Source organism: Phodopus roborovskii, unplaced genomic scaffold, assembly GCF_943737965.1.
Source record: "Phodopus roborovskii unplaced genomic scaffold, PHOROB, whole genome shotgun sequence".
Taxonomy (NCBI): Eukaryota; Metazoa; Chordata; class Mammalia; order Rodentia; family Cricetidae; genus Phodopus; species Phodopus roborovskii.
The window spans coordinates 1,700,265-1,717,561 of NW_026126598.1; the positions used below are offsets into that span (position 1 = coordinate 1,700,265).

Genomic DNA, 17,297 nt, shown 5'->3' on the forward strand with positions numbered 1-17,297 from the left:
CTGTTTTAGATATAAAGCTGTTGTCCTGTTACTAGTGTTTCTTATCGGCTAGCTCTGTCTTAAATATTAATCCATTTCTATCAATCTAAGTATTTCCACTTGCTCTCATCTTATCGGAGAGAGGGCCTGGACCTCTGTTCTCTCAAGTCTCTACATGCTGACTCCTCCCTACTTCTTACTCTCTCCTCCTAGTCTCCTAGTCCCGCCTATCTTGCTTTCCCATTGGCCAACAGTGCTTTATTCATGAACCAATACGAGGAACATATTTACAGAATGACATCTCCCATCAGTGGTTGATACCTAAAGAAGAACATCCCAGGGTGACCTCTGGCTTCCACATACCTGTGCACATGCTTGCACACACATGTGAGCGCATGTATACACACACACACACACACACACACACACACACACACACACCAGAAATGGGGGACTGAGTTTCTAGGGGTCAGAAGAGTTCATACCCTACCTTATTATCAGCCTCAGGATCCAATGTCAATCTCCACCTCAGAGACTCCCCAGGTGACTGCACAGAGGTTTGTTCCATTGTGAAAGAACACATGCTTTTGGAGTTAATCACAGCCAGGAACAAAGCTGTGCCCTCCTCTGCTTTTGAGTCTGAAAGAAACTTCATTGTCATAGGAGAAGAGGAAGCAGGACACAGGTGTATGTGGCACCTGAGAGGTTACATAATTCCCAGCCCAGGTGGCTTGTTCGGTAACTGGTGGCTGCTGTGGTCTTGAAGGGGCCCACAGCACACTGGGACACTCAGTAGGAAGTTTGACTGACTGTTGCAACAGTTTCATGTTGCCATGGTAATGGGACAGGCATTCAGAGGAAGCCACAGCCTGGTTGGGTGAGACCTAGCACTAATGCAAAGTCAGGGTTGTGTTTTGTTAGTTCAGCCTCCTCCCCAAAATTACCAGGTTCCCCAGTGATGTTGGCGATACACCAACATGTGCACACCACAGTCGTGCCCTCATGCCCAGGGAAGCACCAGCCAGGGGATGTGGAGTTTAGGTGGTACCCAGAGGGCACATGGGGGCCAGAGTTACTGAGGACAGGTGTTTGTCTTTGGTCACTGGGGCCCGGTGTCTTCCATCCCAGGTGCTTCAGGGAGATGGTCTATGGTGCCCCACAGCCACCTGTGAATCTCATCTGTTGCTTTATTGTGTTGGGAACAACAAGAACCCACGGCCCAGGCTGCGAGCCCTTGGCAGGCTGCAGCATCTGGCTGGAATTCAGTAACATTGTTCTGTTTTTATTGTACTTATTTTAGGGTTTTCTTCTCTTTATGGAAAGTGAGGCTGCTTTGGTTTTCTTTGCAAGAGTGGATGTGTCACTCTCTTCCCTGAGAAGGTAATATAAAGCCAGCCAGTTTTAAAGAAGAACAGGAAGTAATTATGCAGATGGTACCTGGGACTAAGCAAAATTGGTACAGGATGATCCAAGGGTTTCTAGGATTGGGAGACCAGAGGGGCAGTGTGTGTCCCTCTAACTCAGAAGTTCTTGACTGTGGGTTGTGAGCCCTGTGGAGATCAAATGACCCATTAACAGGGGTCATCTTAGACTATCAGAAATATCAGGTATTTACATCATGATTCATAACAGTAGCAAAATTACAGTTAGGAGGTAGCAGCAAAGTATTTTTATGGTTGGGGTCACCATAGCATGAAGAACTTTATCAAAGGGTCACAGTGCAGAAAGGTTGAGAACCACTTATCTGATAAATGGGATCGGCCTCAGACGAAGCCTCATTTGGGTTTGTTCCTTCAGAGGTCACTGGCTGGCCGAGTCTGAGATGGCCATCTGTGCCGCTCACTCAGCCACCTTCACTTGTGGCCAGCTGTCTGGAAAAGGGGCCATTTCAACTTCCTTTGTTGCAATATTCTCCCATTTAATTAATATGGGTGTTACTCCTACTTCCTGGAGGCATATGTCATGAGTCCAGAGGGAATTGCCTGAGGGGGTGAATCAAGCTTGAGGTTGAGGGAGGGGTTCACAGGAAGCTAGCTTGTTTATGGCCTGCTCCTCTTCTGAGGGTTGAAGGAAGCCTGTCATCAAATGGGGACACTGAGTGACCCCTGTGGGGATCACAGGTCATATTAGCACAGTCTACAATGACACAGCCAGGCAGAGTTTCCAGTCAGCAAGCTTGCCTGCAGGCGCACCCACACACGAGCACCTAGGTAATCTAAAGTAGCCACACATATGGCACATTCTTATTATCCTAGCACTTGGGAGGTTGGGGCCGGAGGATCACCATGATTTGGAGGCTGCCTTGGGCGGTTTAGAGAATCCTTGTCTCACACACAAAGGGAAGCACACTCCATGGAAACAGTTGGCTTCTGTGGCATGGCCAGTAGGAAAGGAACCTGAGGGGCCCGGTGTCTTAGCTTTGTTTCCTATTGCTGTGATAGAACACCCATGCTAAAAGCAACTTAAGGGAGAAAGGATTTATTGTGTTTACAATCCCAGGTTATAGTCTATCAATATGGGGGAGTTAAGCCAGCGTGGACTTGAAGCAGCCATTTACATCACATCCCCAGTCCAGAGCAGGAGGCCCTGGGTTAACACACGCATGCTAGCCTTCAACTCAATTTATCCACTCTCAGTTGAGAAGCCCCTTACCTAGAGAATGGTGCCTCCCACAGTGGGCATGGGTCTTCCCACTAACGGAGACAACGCCATTCTAATCTAGACAGCCTCTCATTAAGACTCCCTTTCCCGGTGATTTGACAGAACTAGACATCACCCAGATTTCCCAGCTATACACCCCCCTTTCTCTAAGCCCAAGCTGGGGATGATGGTGGCAGAACCCACTAGTGGATGGGCAGGTTGGTGAAATGTAGACTCATCCATATCCACACCCATGGTGGAAGAGTCCCCCAGAGACGGCCAGTAGCCTGTGTCTTCTAAATGCTATGTATGGTGCACAGTTACCCTGTGAATCCTCTGGCGCTCCAAGCATCTGCTCGTGGGAGTGCATGGGAATTCTGTGAGCCACTGTCCTAAGTGTTGTATCCATTTTACTCTAATGGGGACATGCTCTAGGTGTGTATGGGAGGATCTAAGGGCAGAGAAGAGGCAGGAGGACATTCGCCTTGCTTGAGAAGGAGAAACTGAGGCAGAAGGAACTTCATGGAGGAAGCCCCACCAAGTTTGGAGAGTTTGGATTAAAGGTCAACTGGAGGAGGGGGGAAGAAGCATTTTGGATGCTGAGTGAGGCAGCCTCAAGAACCAAGATTGGGGACAGGTGGCTTCGTTCAGCCTCCCATGCCAGTCTCCCTTTACTTAAGTCAGGATGATGAGGGATCTACTTTGAAGGGAAACTGAGAGGAATAAACAGGTTAATCTGCTATTGGCAATCTAGCTAGATGGCCTTTGTGGATCCAGAGTGACCATGGGAGGGACTTGAAGGAGAGAAGATGTATTTGGGCTGGAGTCATTACGGTGGGAGGCATGGTGGAAGGACTCACTTGGCCTAAGGCAGCAGGAGTGAGAGGCAGCCATCTATTACACAGTTCCTGACTACGAGGGCTGGAAGACGGGTGTCTCATACCTTTGGGTAACACCTCCAGCAATCCTTTTCCTCCAGAGATTCCATGCCACCTCACGGCAGCATCACCAGCTGGGGACCAGGCATCAAATGTTTGTGGTTCTGGGCATCTCTGGCTTGAGTCTCCATAGTGAAGTCTGGTTTCATGAAAAGATGGCAGAGCAGTGGGAGGTGGGGTCTGGGCGAAGGAGGAGGTCACTGGGTGTCCTGGTTTCATGTCTGTTGCTGTGATAAAACTCCCCTATGAAAAGCAACTTGGGGGAGAATTTTTTTCTCTCTTGTAATTCTGTGTTACAGTCCGTCATAGCAGAGATGTCAAAGCAGGAACAGAAAGCACCTGGTCACATCCCACCCACAGTCATTTTCACTAATGAAAATGTAAAGATGCACACCTTTAATCCCTGCACTTGTTATTAGCTCACCAGGGAATCTGCCCGCCAGCCCAGTGTGTATCCCTGCCTGGTCCCTGGAGGCTCTTGAGTTCACTGCCTTGGGTCTCAGAAGATGGGATCAGGGTGGCCTTCTGAATGTTCTCTTGGCTTCTTGCCTGGTGGGAGAAGTACCAGAGCTCTACCTTATCCTGCCACCAACCCCAAGGGACTCTGGGAGCCATCCACGAGGGTGGATGATGAGAGTTCTATTTGCTTCCTGTTCTTTGCACCTTTGTCCGAGCAGCAAACCCCAGGATCACAGCCACCTCTCTGTCCCTGTGCCAGGGCAGGAGCCCTCAGTTCAGGGTGGGGTGGTTTGAGAAGGATCACTGACTACCTGTTGAAAATGTTAGTCTGGTTAAATGAGGGTGGACATAGATTTGAATATTAGAAAGTCAAGAAATAGGGGGTGGTAAGATGGCTCTGCCTGTAAGAGTGCTTAGCTGCATGGGCTGGGTGACCTGATGCTGTCCCCAGAAGCCACCATGGAAGAACAGGCCCCTGGGAATTGTCCTCTAAACTCCATGCAAGTGTTGAGGCATGTGCCGGATTTCTCGATTTCTCCTTGGGTCATTCCATGGCTTTTAGTCCTTTCTGAAAGGGGACAAGGGGCATGGGATAATTTTGTTTGCATTTATGGGTGGGCTGAGGCTCAGTTCAGCCAGGAACATTTTATTCTTTTTTTTTTGGGGGGGGTGGGGGAGTGGGTGGGTTTTTCAAGATAGGGTTTCTCTGTGCAGCCCTGGCTGTCCTGGAATTCACTCTGCAGACCAGGCTGGCTTCGAACTCAGAGATCCACCGCCTCTGCTTCCCAGCCAGGGACATTTTGAGGATGGTTGTGTTTGGGACTCTATTTTTTTTTATTTTAGATCTATTTATTTAATTTTATATGTGTGGATGATTTGCCTACATGTATGCAAATGTACCATGTACATGAAGTGTCTGCAGGGGTCAAAAGAGGGCCCTGGATCCCCTGGGACTGGAGTTACAGTGGTTCTGATCCCTGCTGTGGGTTCTAGGAATCAAACTGTGGTGCCTGTAAGAACAAGTGCGCTTAACTCCTGAGCTATCTCTCCAGCCCTATCCATGAGACCCTTTAGAGGTGATTTCAAGTATGCATTCCTCTGTGGGTCTAGGACTTAGAAGAAAGTTCTCTAGAAGAAGAATAAGTATGATGTAGGCAAGATTCTGAAAGTGGGTCTATTAGCATGTCTTGGTGACAGTGAGCACTCTGGTTGTAGGCAGGTGTCCTTAACCAGGACACATCCCACACATCAGAGTGAATGAACCCCCTGTGTGTGTCTGAGAGAGAAGAAATCATCTTATTGTGGCCCATGAGCAGCTGTAAAGACCCCGATGGAAGACTCTTTGATGGATCCGTGAAAATGCATGTCACCAGAAACATTCTACAAATAGCAGGCTCGACAGAAAATGAGTTTAATTCCATAAAAGGTCAGGCTACTTTTGAGTTATGAATTGCATTTTTCTGTCTTAGGTTTGTTTATTAATATTTATTACCAACGTGATGGATGTGACAAAGGCAAGCTCTCTGACTGTTTCCAGAGATTTTCTTGATTTAATATTTGCTTTCTTTCCTCACAAGGATGGAGAGAATATTAAACAGCCTCTTCTCCATCCCTTCCTCTTGCCCTTGGATTGCAGCGCTAACTTTTTGTGAGACTCCTGTGAACATGGGGGTGGGTTTCAGCAGGTCCTCTGCATGGCAGAAATGGTAGAGACTGGATGGATTTTGTCAGTTGATATTCCATTGCAGTGGCTTAATGGGAGTCATTGGTTGAAGGGACTGGACAGCTCAGGGATGTCCCCAGTTCTTGCTGGATCTAGATGCTCAAATACTCACCCGGAAAACAATCTCCAGCTGCCTGTCGCCTCTGCATTGCCACTGTTTTCACTCTCAGGAATATGCTAGACACTGTTTTAGTTAGGGTCACTATTGCTATGATGAAATACCATGATCAAAACCACTTGGGGAGCAAAGGTTTTATTCAGTTCATGCTTTCACATCACAGTTCATCACTGAAGGAGGTCAGGACAGGAACTCAAGCAGGGCAGGAACCTGGATGCAGGAGCTGTTGCAGAGGCCATGGAGGATGCTGCCTCCTGGCTTGCTCATCGTGGCTTGCTCAGCCCAGGGATGTCCTAGCTGACTTTCTAGGGTGGAAGATTAGGGTGAGCAGTGAGACAAGGGAAAGCAGTGGGTTCCTATGTTAGCCCAAAGCCCAAACAAATGCAGCCAAGAAAGGCAAGCTTGGGGGAAAGACTTGCTACTTGAGGTAAGGAAGGTAAGGGTGTTATTTCTAGAATAATGCTCTTCCCTAGCAAAGGAAATTTTATTGGGGAGCTGGTACAGCACATTTTCAAGTAGGAAAGCCCTCTGGGAAAGCTCAGTCAGTTTAAGGTCAGAATTCAAGAAGGAAGGAGGATGGACACACTTCCCAGCATGCTCAGCTCAGGATCATAGAGCAGGAATGAGTTAGAGTGGGGGGAGGTAGCATCCTTTGGGCATGCTCAGTCTGATGGTTAATATTGCCAACTTGACATTATTTATCGTCACTTAGGAACCAAGGCTCTGGGCATGCCTATGATGGGGTTTTCAGATTGGGCTAATTGAGGTGGTAAAACTTGCCCTGAATGTGGGCAGCCCCATCCCATGGTCTGGGGACCTGGACTGAATAAAAAGGAGACAGTGCCCATCCATCTCTCTCTGCTTCCTGACGGTGGATGCCACGTGACCAGCCACCTTATAAAACCCTGATGCGATGTCTTCCCCACAAGGAAAATCCATTCCAAAACAAAGTATTCATATCTATACCATAGGTTGTGTCCTTAGCTCATGAATCAAAATAAGCCCCCATTTCTGCAAATAGTTTTTATGAGATATTTCATCACAGTAATGGGAAAAGTTACAAATACAGTCAGTTTGTATGACAAAGAAGGCAGATGGGAATATCACTGGCCGTACTGTTATATATATGTATATATCCATCCAGATGTGGTAACACACATCTTTAGTCCCAACACTTGGGAGGCAGAGGCAAGCAGATCTCTGTGAGTTCTAGACTAGTCTGGTCTACATAGCGAGCTCCAGGACAGTCTGGACTGCTAGATAGTGAGGCCATGTATCAAATAAATAGAACAAACTATGTCTTAGCATAGGCAGAAGGTCAACACTTTAGTACTTTCCTCCTGTGGTGCCTGCCTTGCATGACCTCCCTGAAGTGGGTATGTGTTTCTGGGGGATGCTCACACCTGTGCACAGAGACCCTGCCCATCCCCATTATCAGAGCTGAGCCCCATGCTTCTCAGAGATCTGCTTGTTCCTTAAGAGGCTCTCAATCTCTCTCTGACTCAGAGGTTAAAAATACATGTGTTTTCAGCACTCACTCTGAGAGCACAGGAGGGAGACCCCCATCTGCAGTTCCCATGTGGCGGGTGTTTGGAGGTCTCCTCACCTGGATTCTTTTATCTGCCATCTTTCAAGTTTAAATAATTGTTCAAAATGGGCTGTCAGCATGGCTTGCCTCTGCTAGCCTCCATACACCTGGTGGATTAATTCAGGCACCTGTCTCTATGTGCATGTCCATGCAGTTACCTACAGAGGCCAGAAGAGGGCATCAGATCACCCTGGAGCTGGAGTAAGAGGTGGTTGTGAACCTATTGGTCTGTGTGCTGGGAACTCAACTGAGGTCCTCTGTAAGAGCAGCAAGTACTTTCTAAATTGAGCCTTCTCCCCAGGCCCCAAGCCCTGCCCGTTGATGACTTTATTCCCTAGAAGGCTTCCTCCTTATGTGTCTCGGGACACTTTGTGGTGGTTTGTTGCTTAGCCTTGGAAACCTCCAGCTTACCACAGCAGCGGGGCCACTAATCTCATCCACAAAGCTTTGGATATTGTACTTTTAAAATACCAAGTGCTAAGAATATCCCCAAGCCTGAAGATTTTTTTTTTTGTCTAAAATAAGGTTAGTGAATATTTAAGACCTGAATTTCTCTGAGCTTAAATCACTTTAACAAATATAGCCTGAAGTTAAGGAGGATTTAGTTGGGAGACCAAGATGAAATTTAAGAAGAGTTTCATAACTTGTGCTTAAGAGATAGGTGGCATATCAACAATTTTGGCTTTACAAGTGTTTTTAATACCCAGCATGCATTTCTTCTGCTGTAACTTGAATTTCTTTTCAGCATCCCCTTCTTCTTAAACCCTCTTAATATGGGATTAACCTCACCCATTACAAACAAATTCGGCCTGTAAAAACTGGCTTAAGATTTTTGTTCTCAGAAGGGGAATCTTATTTCTATTTTTCCTTTCTTCCTTCTTCTTTCTCTTCCTCCTCCTTTTCAGCATTTATGGGATTTTATTTATATTTTTATGCAAAACAAAGTAGCCAGTATATTTATGCAGCATTTTTAAAAATTACTTATTTATTTTACATCCTGACTGCAGTCTCTCCTCCTTCTGCTCCTCCAAGTCCATCCCATTGGATGAGGATGTGGGATCTGGAACTCTCGCAGCCACCCTGTGGCCATGAGAAAACTCATTGTGGGATGAAGCCTCTTGTATGAGAGCTGAACAGGGTCAGATGTCTGAAGGATTGGGGGGTGCATCCTTTGAAAGCTGGGCAACATAAACCAGAAGTGTATACATTCATGCACAAAAGAGAAAGAGGGAGGGAGAGAGAGAGAGAGAGAGAGAGAGAGAGAGAGAGAGAGAGAGGGAGAGAGAGATTGAGAGACAAGAACACATAATTGTTTCACTATCATAACCTGGGCATTGGTTTGTTGTTTATTGTACCCTAGAGCAGCCTCAGGAGACAGATAGATTCCCTGTGGTGAAGGGAGACATTGGCTTTGCCCTGGGAGGTGGGAAGAATTTTCTGCCCAGAATCAGAACCAGGAAATATCTAGATTCTGCTTGGAGACTCAGAGTAGTGCTCAGGAGGCTTAGCAGAGGGGGATCCGAAGCCCAGCCAGGTCTCCGGAGAGTAGTTGGTACTTCTGTATTTGAATTCAACCATCAGTGATGGTCCTTCATCTCAGTATCCCGCGAGCATCCTTAATCCCCACGAGACCACTGTGGATGAAGGACTCTCATCCAGGAGAAACTGAGCCTCCCAAGCTCCATGGTGTAGCTCAGGTCTCACAGAGGTCTCCGTGGGCTAGCCTGCAACTGCTTTCCATTTTTCCTCTGACCACCAGTGGCTTGATAGAAGGGTTTTGAGCTGTCCTATGTGTGGGAAAGATCCATGTGAAGTGTTAGAATAGTGAGGACCCACAGGGCAGAGGGCACAGCTTCAATGGGAAGGACTTTGAATGTAGATGCAGGTTCTGGAACATTCTCTTCCCTTGCACCTTTGGCTAGAAGCAGGGGTGGAACAGGATGCCTCTGTCCTTGGCATGCATAAATTAACTCCTAGGATGTCATGGTGTCAAGAAAGAAAGCTTAATGGAAGACAAGATTAAGACCAGAACCCAACAGGAAGAGGGATCAGATGCAGGAGTGGGGGTGTGTGTGTCAGACAGGTGCCATTGGGGCCTCTGGAGTGCGCTGTTCAGGCTGGACCTGGGGTGGCCACAGGAAGGGAGAGGGAGGCAGAGTCTTTTCTTTGTAGCTGATGGACACATAGGGGTTGGCATCCCTGAGTCCACTCCAGATTCCTCAAGGCAGGTGACAGAACCAGGCTTCAGGATGGGTCTCGGTCCCAGATGTCATCCATGTTGCAGACCCTGCTGGAAAAGGGCAGATATCATCCCTGGGATGGATCACTTACCTATCTCCTCATTCCTCATATCATTTTAAAATTACAATTACTTATATTTTAGTGGCTATGTGTTAAGTGTGTACACCACCGTGCACCCATGGAACTCAGAGGGCACAGTCTGTTCTCTGCCTCCATCATGTGGGTTCCAGGAGTTGAACTTAGGTCTTCAGGCTTGTTAGTGAATATCTTTACCCACTGAGCCATCTTGTTGGCGTTTGCCTCTCTTTTCAATAGTAAGTGCATAAAATTATTAATTTCAAAGCCAGTGTGACAGAATGTGGAGGTGTGTGGCAACATGCTGTGGCATTTGTTAAAAGGCCAGGATTTATTTACTTGCTAATTTATTGCTGAGACAGGGTCTTACTTTATAGCCCAGTTTGACCTTGAACTTGTAGCAGTTCTCCAACCTCAGCTTTCCAGACTCGGTGTTTCCTCATAGAAGCCACCACACATGGCTCGGAACACATCAGTATTAACATATTTTCTTAGCCGGGCATTGGTGGCATACACCTTTAACCCCAGTACTTGAGAGGCAGAGGCAGGAGGATCTCTGTGAATTAGAGGCCAGTCTGTTCTACAGAGTGAGTTCCAGGACAGCCAGGACTACACAAAGAAGCCCTGTCTCAAAAAAACCAAAGAAAGTTTATCTTACTTTTTTTTTTTTTTTTTTTTATAATTTTGGATGTGTGGAGGTGGGTGCCTGTGCCATGGTGATGTGCAGAGGTCAGAGGACAACTTGAGGGAGTTGGTTCTCTCTTTCCACCGTGTGGATTCTGGATGCTGAACTCAAGTCATCAGGCTTTGCAGGAAGTATCTTTCACCTCCTGAGCCATCTTGCTCAGTCCCTAAGACCAGTCGTAGAGGAAAGCTATTCACATCCTCCGTTCCCTCTAGCCTGCAGGGAAGGGTATCTCCGCATGATACACATGCCGTCTCCCATGGACCTGTCCCAGTCAAAGCCTAATTTCTTATGCATCTCCTTTCTTCTTATGTCATAGAATCAAGGCGGCCTCGGGCGTGAAGATAACAGCCGTGCGGGTGAGCAATGAGAACCAGTGGACAGTGCAGGAGGACATTGAACAGGATGGTACACAGACCACGGCAGCCCTGTCCTGCGTGGGACACCACCCAGAAAAACACAGCAGGTGAGCACCGTGGTATGCCGGATATTAGACAGATTAACACTGGAGAGGTGGTGTGTGGAGCTTCCTTGCGACTCCCCAACCCAGTGTGGCCATGGCAAGGTGCACCGCAGCCTGGACTGCCCGTCCTTTTTTGCACAGTGCATAGTGGGGTTGCCTGTCTCAAAATGACCCTCTTTCATTTTTATTGTAGTTTGGAGTCTGGTCGCCATACTGTTATTCTTGTTGTTTCCATGGAGGTTGAAACGGGGAGAATGAACCAATTAAAGAGCCAGAGGGAAATCACTTTTTAATAAGCAGGGTTGCTCACAGCTATCAGCTATCTCTCGCTGCTCATTTTCAAATAATAATAATAATAATATTGTGTCTGTCTGTCAGTCTGCATGTCATGGTGCATGTAGAGGTCAGAGGACAGATTTCTGGGGTTGTTTCATCCCTTGTCCCATGAGCCCCCAGGGTTCACCTTAAGTCGTCAGGCATAAGAGGCAAGCACCCATACCCAGGGAACCATTTCAGACCCCTGGCTATTTAAATGAGCCATTTCTGCTGCTTGGAGCCCATTCTTGGGGGATGGGGATGGGCTCCAGCCTGGAGGGTTGTGTGGACTGGACCACCTGGGTAGTGTTGGAAAGATCCCTGACCTGACAGCCCCTTTCCAGTCTCTGAGTCCACTTTATTCCCACAATGAGAGTCTGTCTGTCTGTCTGTCTGTCTGTCTGTCTGTCTGTCTGTCAGTCTCCCAGCCTGGGTCAAGGAGCAGGCAGTGCTTGGCGAGAGGCTGCTGAGTGCATCACGGGCTCAGATGCCCTGGCTGCTGCATCACTTACTATCACTGTAAATCATCCCGACCTCTCTTCTTTCTTCTCTAGCTTTGGGTCTTTTGAGGCCCAGGAGACACAAGGTCCACAGGGATGAGTCACTGTGCTCATGGGGTCATGGGAGCGGTAGAGGCTGGGGGAGGGGTGAGTTTTTTCCATGGACTTGCTTGGCATGTGCTGTCACTTCTCATGCGACCCCAGACAACCCCAGAGCCTTACTGTGTCTCCTTTGAAGGGGAGGAGTGACTCAGGCTGAGTTGCTGTGACTCTTCCCATTTTAAACTCATCAGCTGCATCCCCGGGCGGACAGCATCCAGGATAGAGTGTGGGCTGTGACATCACATGACCAGGGCTTCCCTGTATATCTGAATGTGCCTGCCGGGTACCCTGGGTCCTGAGTTGTTAATACTGGCATAAGGGCTTCTAGTTGCAAAGCCACAGACCGTTCCCCCAAAGCGGTTGCTGTAAAGGGATTTACCGTCTCACAGAGCAAATATAGAGGTGGCTCTTCACATAGCAGCAGTCCATGTGACCTCTTGGTCACCCCCCAGTTGGTTTCCTCATGGCTGCAAGATGGTTGCAGCTCTTACAGGCACCACAGACTTGCCCAGTAGTATCTAAATAAATATTAGAAAGGACTGGAGTGTCTCCCTGAGCCTCCTTGCTCCCCTAAGCCAGTCTTTGGTTTAGATCTAGGTAACAGACAGAGGGCTCCCTGCCTAGGTGCACTCTGGGCCTGGGTGGGGAATTTCTGGTGTTGCTGTCCAGCTGTGTACAGGGGAGGGGGGAGGTAGTCAGTGTGCACAGTGGCCACACCCTTTAAAGGTGGGCTCTGCCCAGGGCTGTAGCTCTATCCTGTTTAGCACAGGGGGCTAGTGTGCAGTGGGAGAGCGCCTCTCCCTGCGGTCTGTATCTACTCTGAGTTTCCCCCACAACCTGTCTTCCCTCCCTGGTTCCGCTCTGCTTGTGCTTCCCTCCTGGGAGCAGTGTAGTGGTCAGGGGCTCCCGGTGTCCCTCTGACCACGGGGTCACTTTAGGGAGCAGTTCTTTTTCTTGCTTAAGTCTAGCTATGAGCCCCAGGATGGTTGTCCTGGCTTTTCTTTGGAATAAGTTGGATCCTATGTCCACCCAGATCAACTCAGAGCCAGGGTTTGGATCAGTGCCCCCAAGGGCTTGGGCAGAGTGAGAACATGGACAGGCTTCGGAGGCTCTGGACACTGCTGACCGCAGGAGTTAGAGGAAAGCACATCTGTCACTGTAGTGCCTTCATCCTGACACTGGGCTGGCCAGGGGAGTCCCTGGTTCTGCATCTGGGATCCTGGTGGAATATGCTGAGGAAATAAATTGTCTGTAGAATTGCTTCATTGGCAGAATGACTACATTTGTGTGTGTGTGTGTGTGGTATGTGTGCACTTGTGTGCACATAGAGGCCAGAGGAGCATGCCGGGTATCATGCTCTATCAGTCCTTCGAGACCGGGTCTGTCACTGAACCTGGCTGGTGGCCGGCAAGCCACAATGATCCTCCTGTCTCCACACCCTTACAGTGCTTGGGTTCCATGCCCAGCTTTTTATATGGAGGCTGGGGATTGGAAGTCAGGTCCTTAGGCTTTTGCAGCAAGCCCCTCTTGCCCTCTGAGCCATCTTCCCCAGCTCATGGCTGTTTCACACGGAAAGGACTGTGCTATTCCTCAGAAGTGGTTGCCACTTTTTTTTGTTTTGTGATTTTTTTTTTCCTCTCCAGAAGAAATTAAAAAAAAAAAAAAAAAAAAAAAAAAAAGCTACATGGGAAAGGCCGTTTGTAAATGAGAAGCATGCCCAACCCAGTGACTTTTTCTGTCTCTTTCATGCTCAATGCTCAACATCCTCCCCAGCATCCCAATCCCCCACCCCCTTCCCCAACTCCAGGCTGAAGAACAGCAGGGAGCCCTACTCCAGCATGGTGGTTTATACCTATGAATATCCTTCTAAAACCATTACATAATCGAATATCCCTCTGAAACCATTCCATAATCTAAATAAATAATTGCTTCTTTTTATACGTCGGTCTCATTGTGGTATCAAATGAGGTGTGAAATACAGGCTCACGCCGAGTCTGCCGGCGAACAAAGTGAATATATGAATATATCCCTGGCAGAACACCCCACAGAACACTGTAATCTCCGAATTGTGACAACCTCAAGTGGAATTGAGGTTTTTAATAGGATGTAATGTACAAACTGCCTGAAGTCCTGTGATAAGAATTAAAAATGTGTGGTGTGGGAAAGATCCAGCATGCTCTCTTGAGGGGGCAGAAAAAGGTCTTCATTTGAAATATTTTAATGAAGGCTCATGGGGAGGAGACATGAGCTGCAGAGGCACACAGCCCACAAGATAAACACCAGAGTTGCCAGCGGAGGAGAGATTAGGAAAGTAAGCAAATTTGGAAGTGTTTAGAGCAGATAACAGGGATCCCAAGGAAATGAAAGGGAGACAGGGACTGTGAGCACCGAGACCATGAGCTTGGAAGTTGTGAGCTCTCTGGGTGACTCTGTTTAGTAGGATGTCAAACCTCAGAAAACAGCTGCTGTGTTCACACGCGTGTGTGCATGTGTGTGTGTGTGTGTGTGTGTGTGTCAACCCCCCCCCCAAAAAAGGCAGGGCAGAGCCTTCAGAGATGGCTTAGTGGTTAAGAGCACTGTCTGTTATTTCAGAGGACCCAGGTTTGAGTCCCAGAACCCATATAGTAGACCACAACCCTCTGTAACTCCAGTCCCAGAGGTGATGTCCTTTTCTGGCCTCCAAAGGCACCAGACATACTCACTGTGCATAGACATGCATGCAAAACACATGTGCATAAAATAAAAATAAATCACTCTCAAAAAAAATTAAAGTGGGGCTTTAAGACCACTGACTGCTCTTCGGGCCAGGGTTCAATTCTCAGCAACCACATGGCAGCTCACAACTGTCTAACTCCAGTTCCAGGGGATCCGACACCCATGGCAAAAGGATGGTTGGGTTAGGAGATCCACAACCTCCACAGAGACCCTTTTGTCTTCTAGTGTTCTAGTGTCTGGGCACAGTTGCAGGGTTGGTGTTGAGGGAGCATGTGACCAGGGTCTGTTACACTGAGGACTCTGATGTCATACCACTGGTCAGATATTCCCCCAGCTCCTGTGGGTCATGATGCGAGAGGGGCAGAGTTGAAACAGGACTGTGGGATGGAGGAGATGGTAGAGGGATGGAGCACCTGGAGATACACTGGGAGGAAGGGCCTGTTTGGGGATCTGATGTTGGCCTGAGATAGGAGGAATGGGGATAAGTCATGCAGGAGTCTGGGGAAGAACTTTCCAGGCAAGAGAAGAGCAGGTGTGAAGGCTCGGGTGATAGTCTGTGCAGACTGGACACTTTCCCAGAAACACATCCAGTTCCCAAAGTCCCCTCTTTCTCCTGTGTCCTGAGCAGGTTTGGGATCTGCGGACAAGCTGCCACAGAGACAGTGAGTTTCCTCTCTGAAGCCTACCTATTGTTCATAGACAGGCACCTGTGGAAAGCATGGTGTTGTTTTGTGTCCAGAGATGATAAACACCAACAGGAGAACAAGGCATGGGACTGCCTAGGACCTGGAAATTCCTTTAGATAAATTGGTGGAGGAGGGCTTCTCTGGGAGGTATGAGGTGTGTCACAGAGAGATGAAGGGAAGAGTCAGCCCTGGCCCCCAGGCAACCAACTGTGGCATGTTCAAGGGTCACTGTAGAGGTCAGGGACACCATTGTGCAAAGGGGCAAGAGTAGAGACACCTGGCCAGCAAGGTGGCCAAGGATGGCATTCTCCCAGGGCTTTGTGCCTTTTGAAAAGACCTCAGATTTTATTCAGGCTAGGTTGGGCACCATGGCAGGGTATTGAAACCCAGGGCATATGGCCTGCCTTACATTATGGGAAGAACTTTTGACTGCCATAGGAACAGAGCCCAGGGGACCAAGCAGATGATCTGCTGTCATCCCTGAGACTTAACCAAAAAGGAGCACACCTCCCAGCTCATTGCTTTGGCAATGAAAGTTGCCTTCTTACTGATGATGACATGGGGTGGGGGGAGACCCAAGTCATACGTAAATGAAATTTGTGGTTGTTTTAGTCAGTTCTATTGCTGTGAAGAGACACAAGGCAACTCTTATAAAAGAAAGTATTTAATTGGGGATTTGCTTACTGTTTCAGAGGATTAATGCACGATCATTGTGGTGGGAAGCAGGCAGAGATGGTGTTGGAGCAGTAGCTGAGAGCTTTATATCTTGATCTGTAGTTAGCAGGCAGAGAGGGGGCAGGAGGGTTGGCGTGGGTTTTTGAAACCTCAAAGCCCACCCCAGTGACACACCTCATCAAACAAAGCTACACCTTTTCCAACAAAGCCATACCTCCTAATCCTTCCCAAACAGTTACATTAACTGGTGACCAAACATTCAAGCATTTGAGCCTCTGGGAGCCATTTCCAAATCACCACCGATGGCTGACATGAAGAAGGACAAGTGGGCCAGCTCTGAGTACCTGGGCAGAGAGACATCAGTCTTTCGGGCAAGAATTCTGGGGATTGTGGCCATGGATGGAGGGTGAGGATGGGAAGAGTCTGGAATAGAGAATAAGAACTGTACTAAGCATTCTCAGTGAGTACCCTCACTATAAAGAGCCCGGTGGCCACATGGTCCATCAGCCTCCTCTTCTACCTGACTCTCACAGACTGGGGCTTCCAGGATGATGGCTTTGAGGTACCAGCAACATCAGTAGCTGGCTGCCTCAGTAAGGCATCTTGTGACTAGCTGTAGAGGGGCTCATAGTGAGGGAGGCAATAACTGGCTAGTGTGGATAATGGCTTGAGACACAAACCTCGGACTGGGGCTTGTTGGAGGATGGGTAGTTGATGTCATGTGATTCTTAGGTCTTAGATCTCCTTCCAGATAACTCTACAGACTCACTGTGGTGCCTGACAGCTCTGTGTGGAGAACTGGGGTGCAGCATGGCTAGGGGTACAACATGGCTAGGGGTGCCTCTCTGGCTCTGCAACATGGGTCATGGTGCTCTGATCTGCAGAGTCTGGGGTGTGGGTGGCTGTGATGTAAGTGGGCTGGACACAGCCTGTTTGGGGAATTACTTTTGCTAATCCTGTGAGGCAGAGTGAGGTGTGATCTCCATGCTCAGCCAAGCTGGCTCCAGTCCCAGCTTGTGATCGGGGCACATGTGTGGGCCGTGTTTTAATTGGAAGATAGCCATTGTAATCACATGGGTTTGGGAGAGTGGAGACTAGAGAGTGCTTTATTTTGTTAGAGGCTAACAAAGGGTGGAAGGGCCAAGGAAATGCATGGAATTAAAAAAAAAAAAAAGATCAGTGTTAGAATGTGGCGTGTGACATTGGGGCTTGTTGCCTGCTGGCAGAAGGGCCATAGGAGTGTGAGACCCTCACCTGTGTGATGTATCAGCACAAAGGCAGGCTCTCACTTTCATCTCTAATGTATTTTGAAGGTTCACCTTTGGATGTTCATTGTCCTAAAGCCAGCAGTGCCACACTTCTTTCATGGGCACTCTGGGGTATGTTCTGTCGTGC

The 17,297-nt window shown here is 48.3% G+C and overlaps 1 protein-coding gene across 1 annotated transcript in view; it reads left to right on the plus strand.

Moving 5' to 3' along the window:
• Window positions 1-17,297, plus strand: part of Tmem132b (transmembrane protein 132B) — a 232,195-nt gene that overhangs the window by 90,715 nt on the left and 124,183 nt on the right. The window contains exon 3 of the mRNA XM_051204993.1: window positions 10,766-10,912. Coding sequence (XP_051060950.1) covers window positions 10,766-10,912 — 147 coding nt within the window. The remainder of the gene's footprint in view (window positions 1-10,765; window positions 10,913-17,297) is intronic.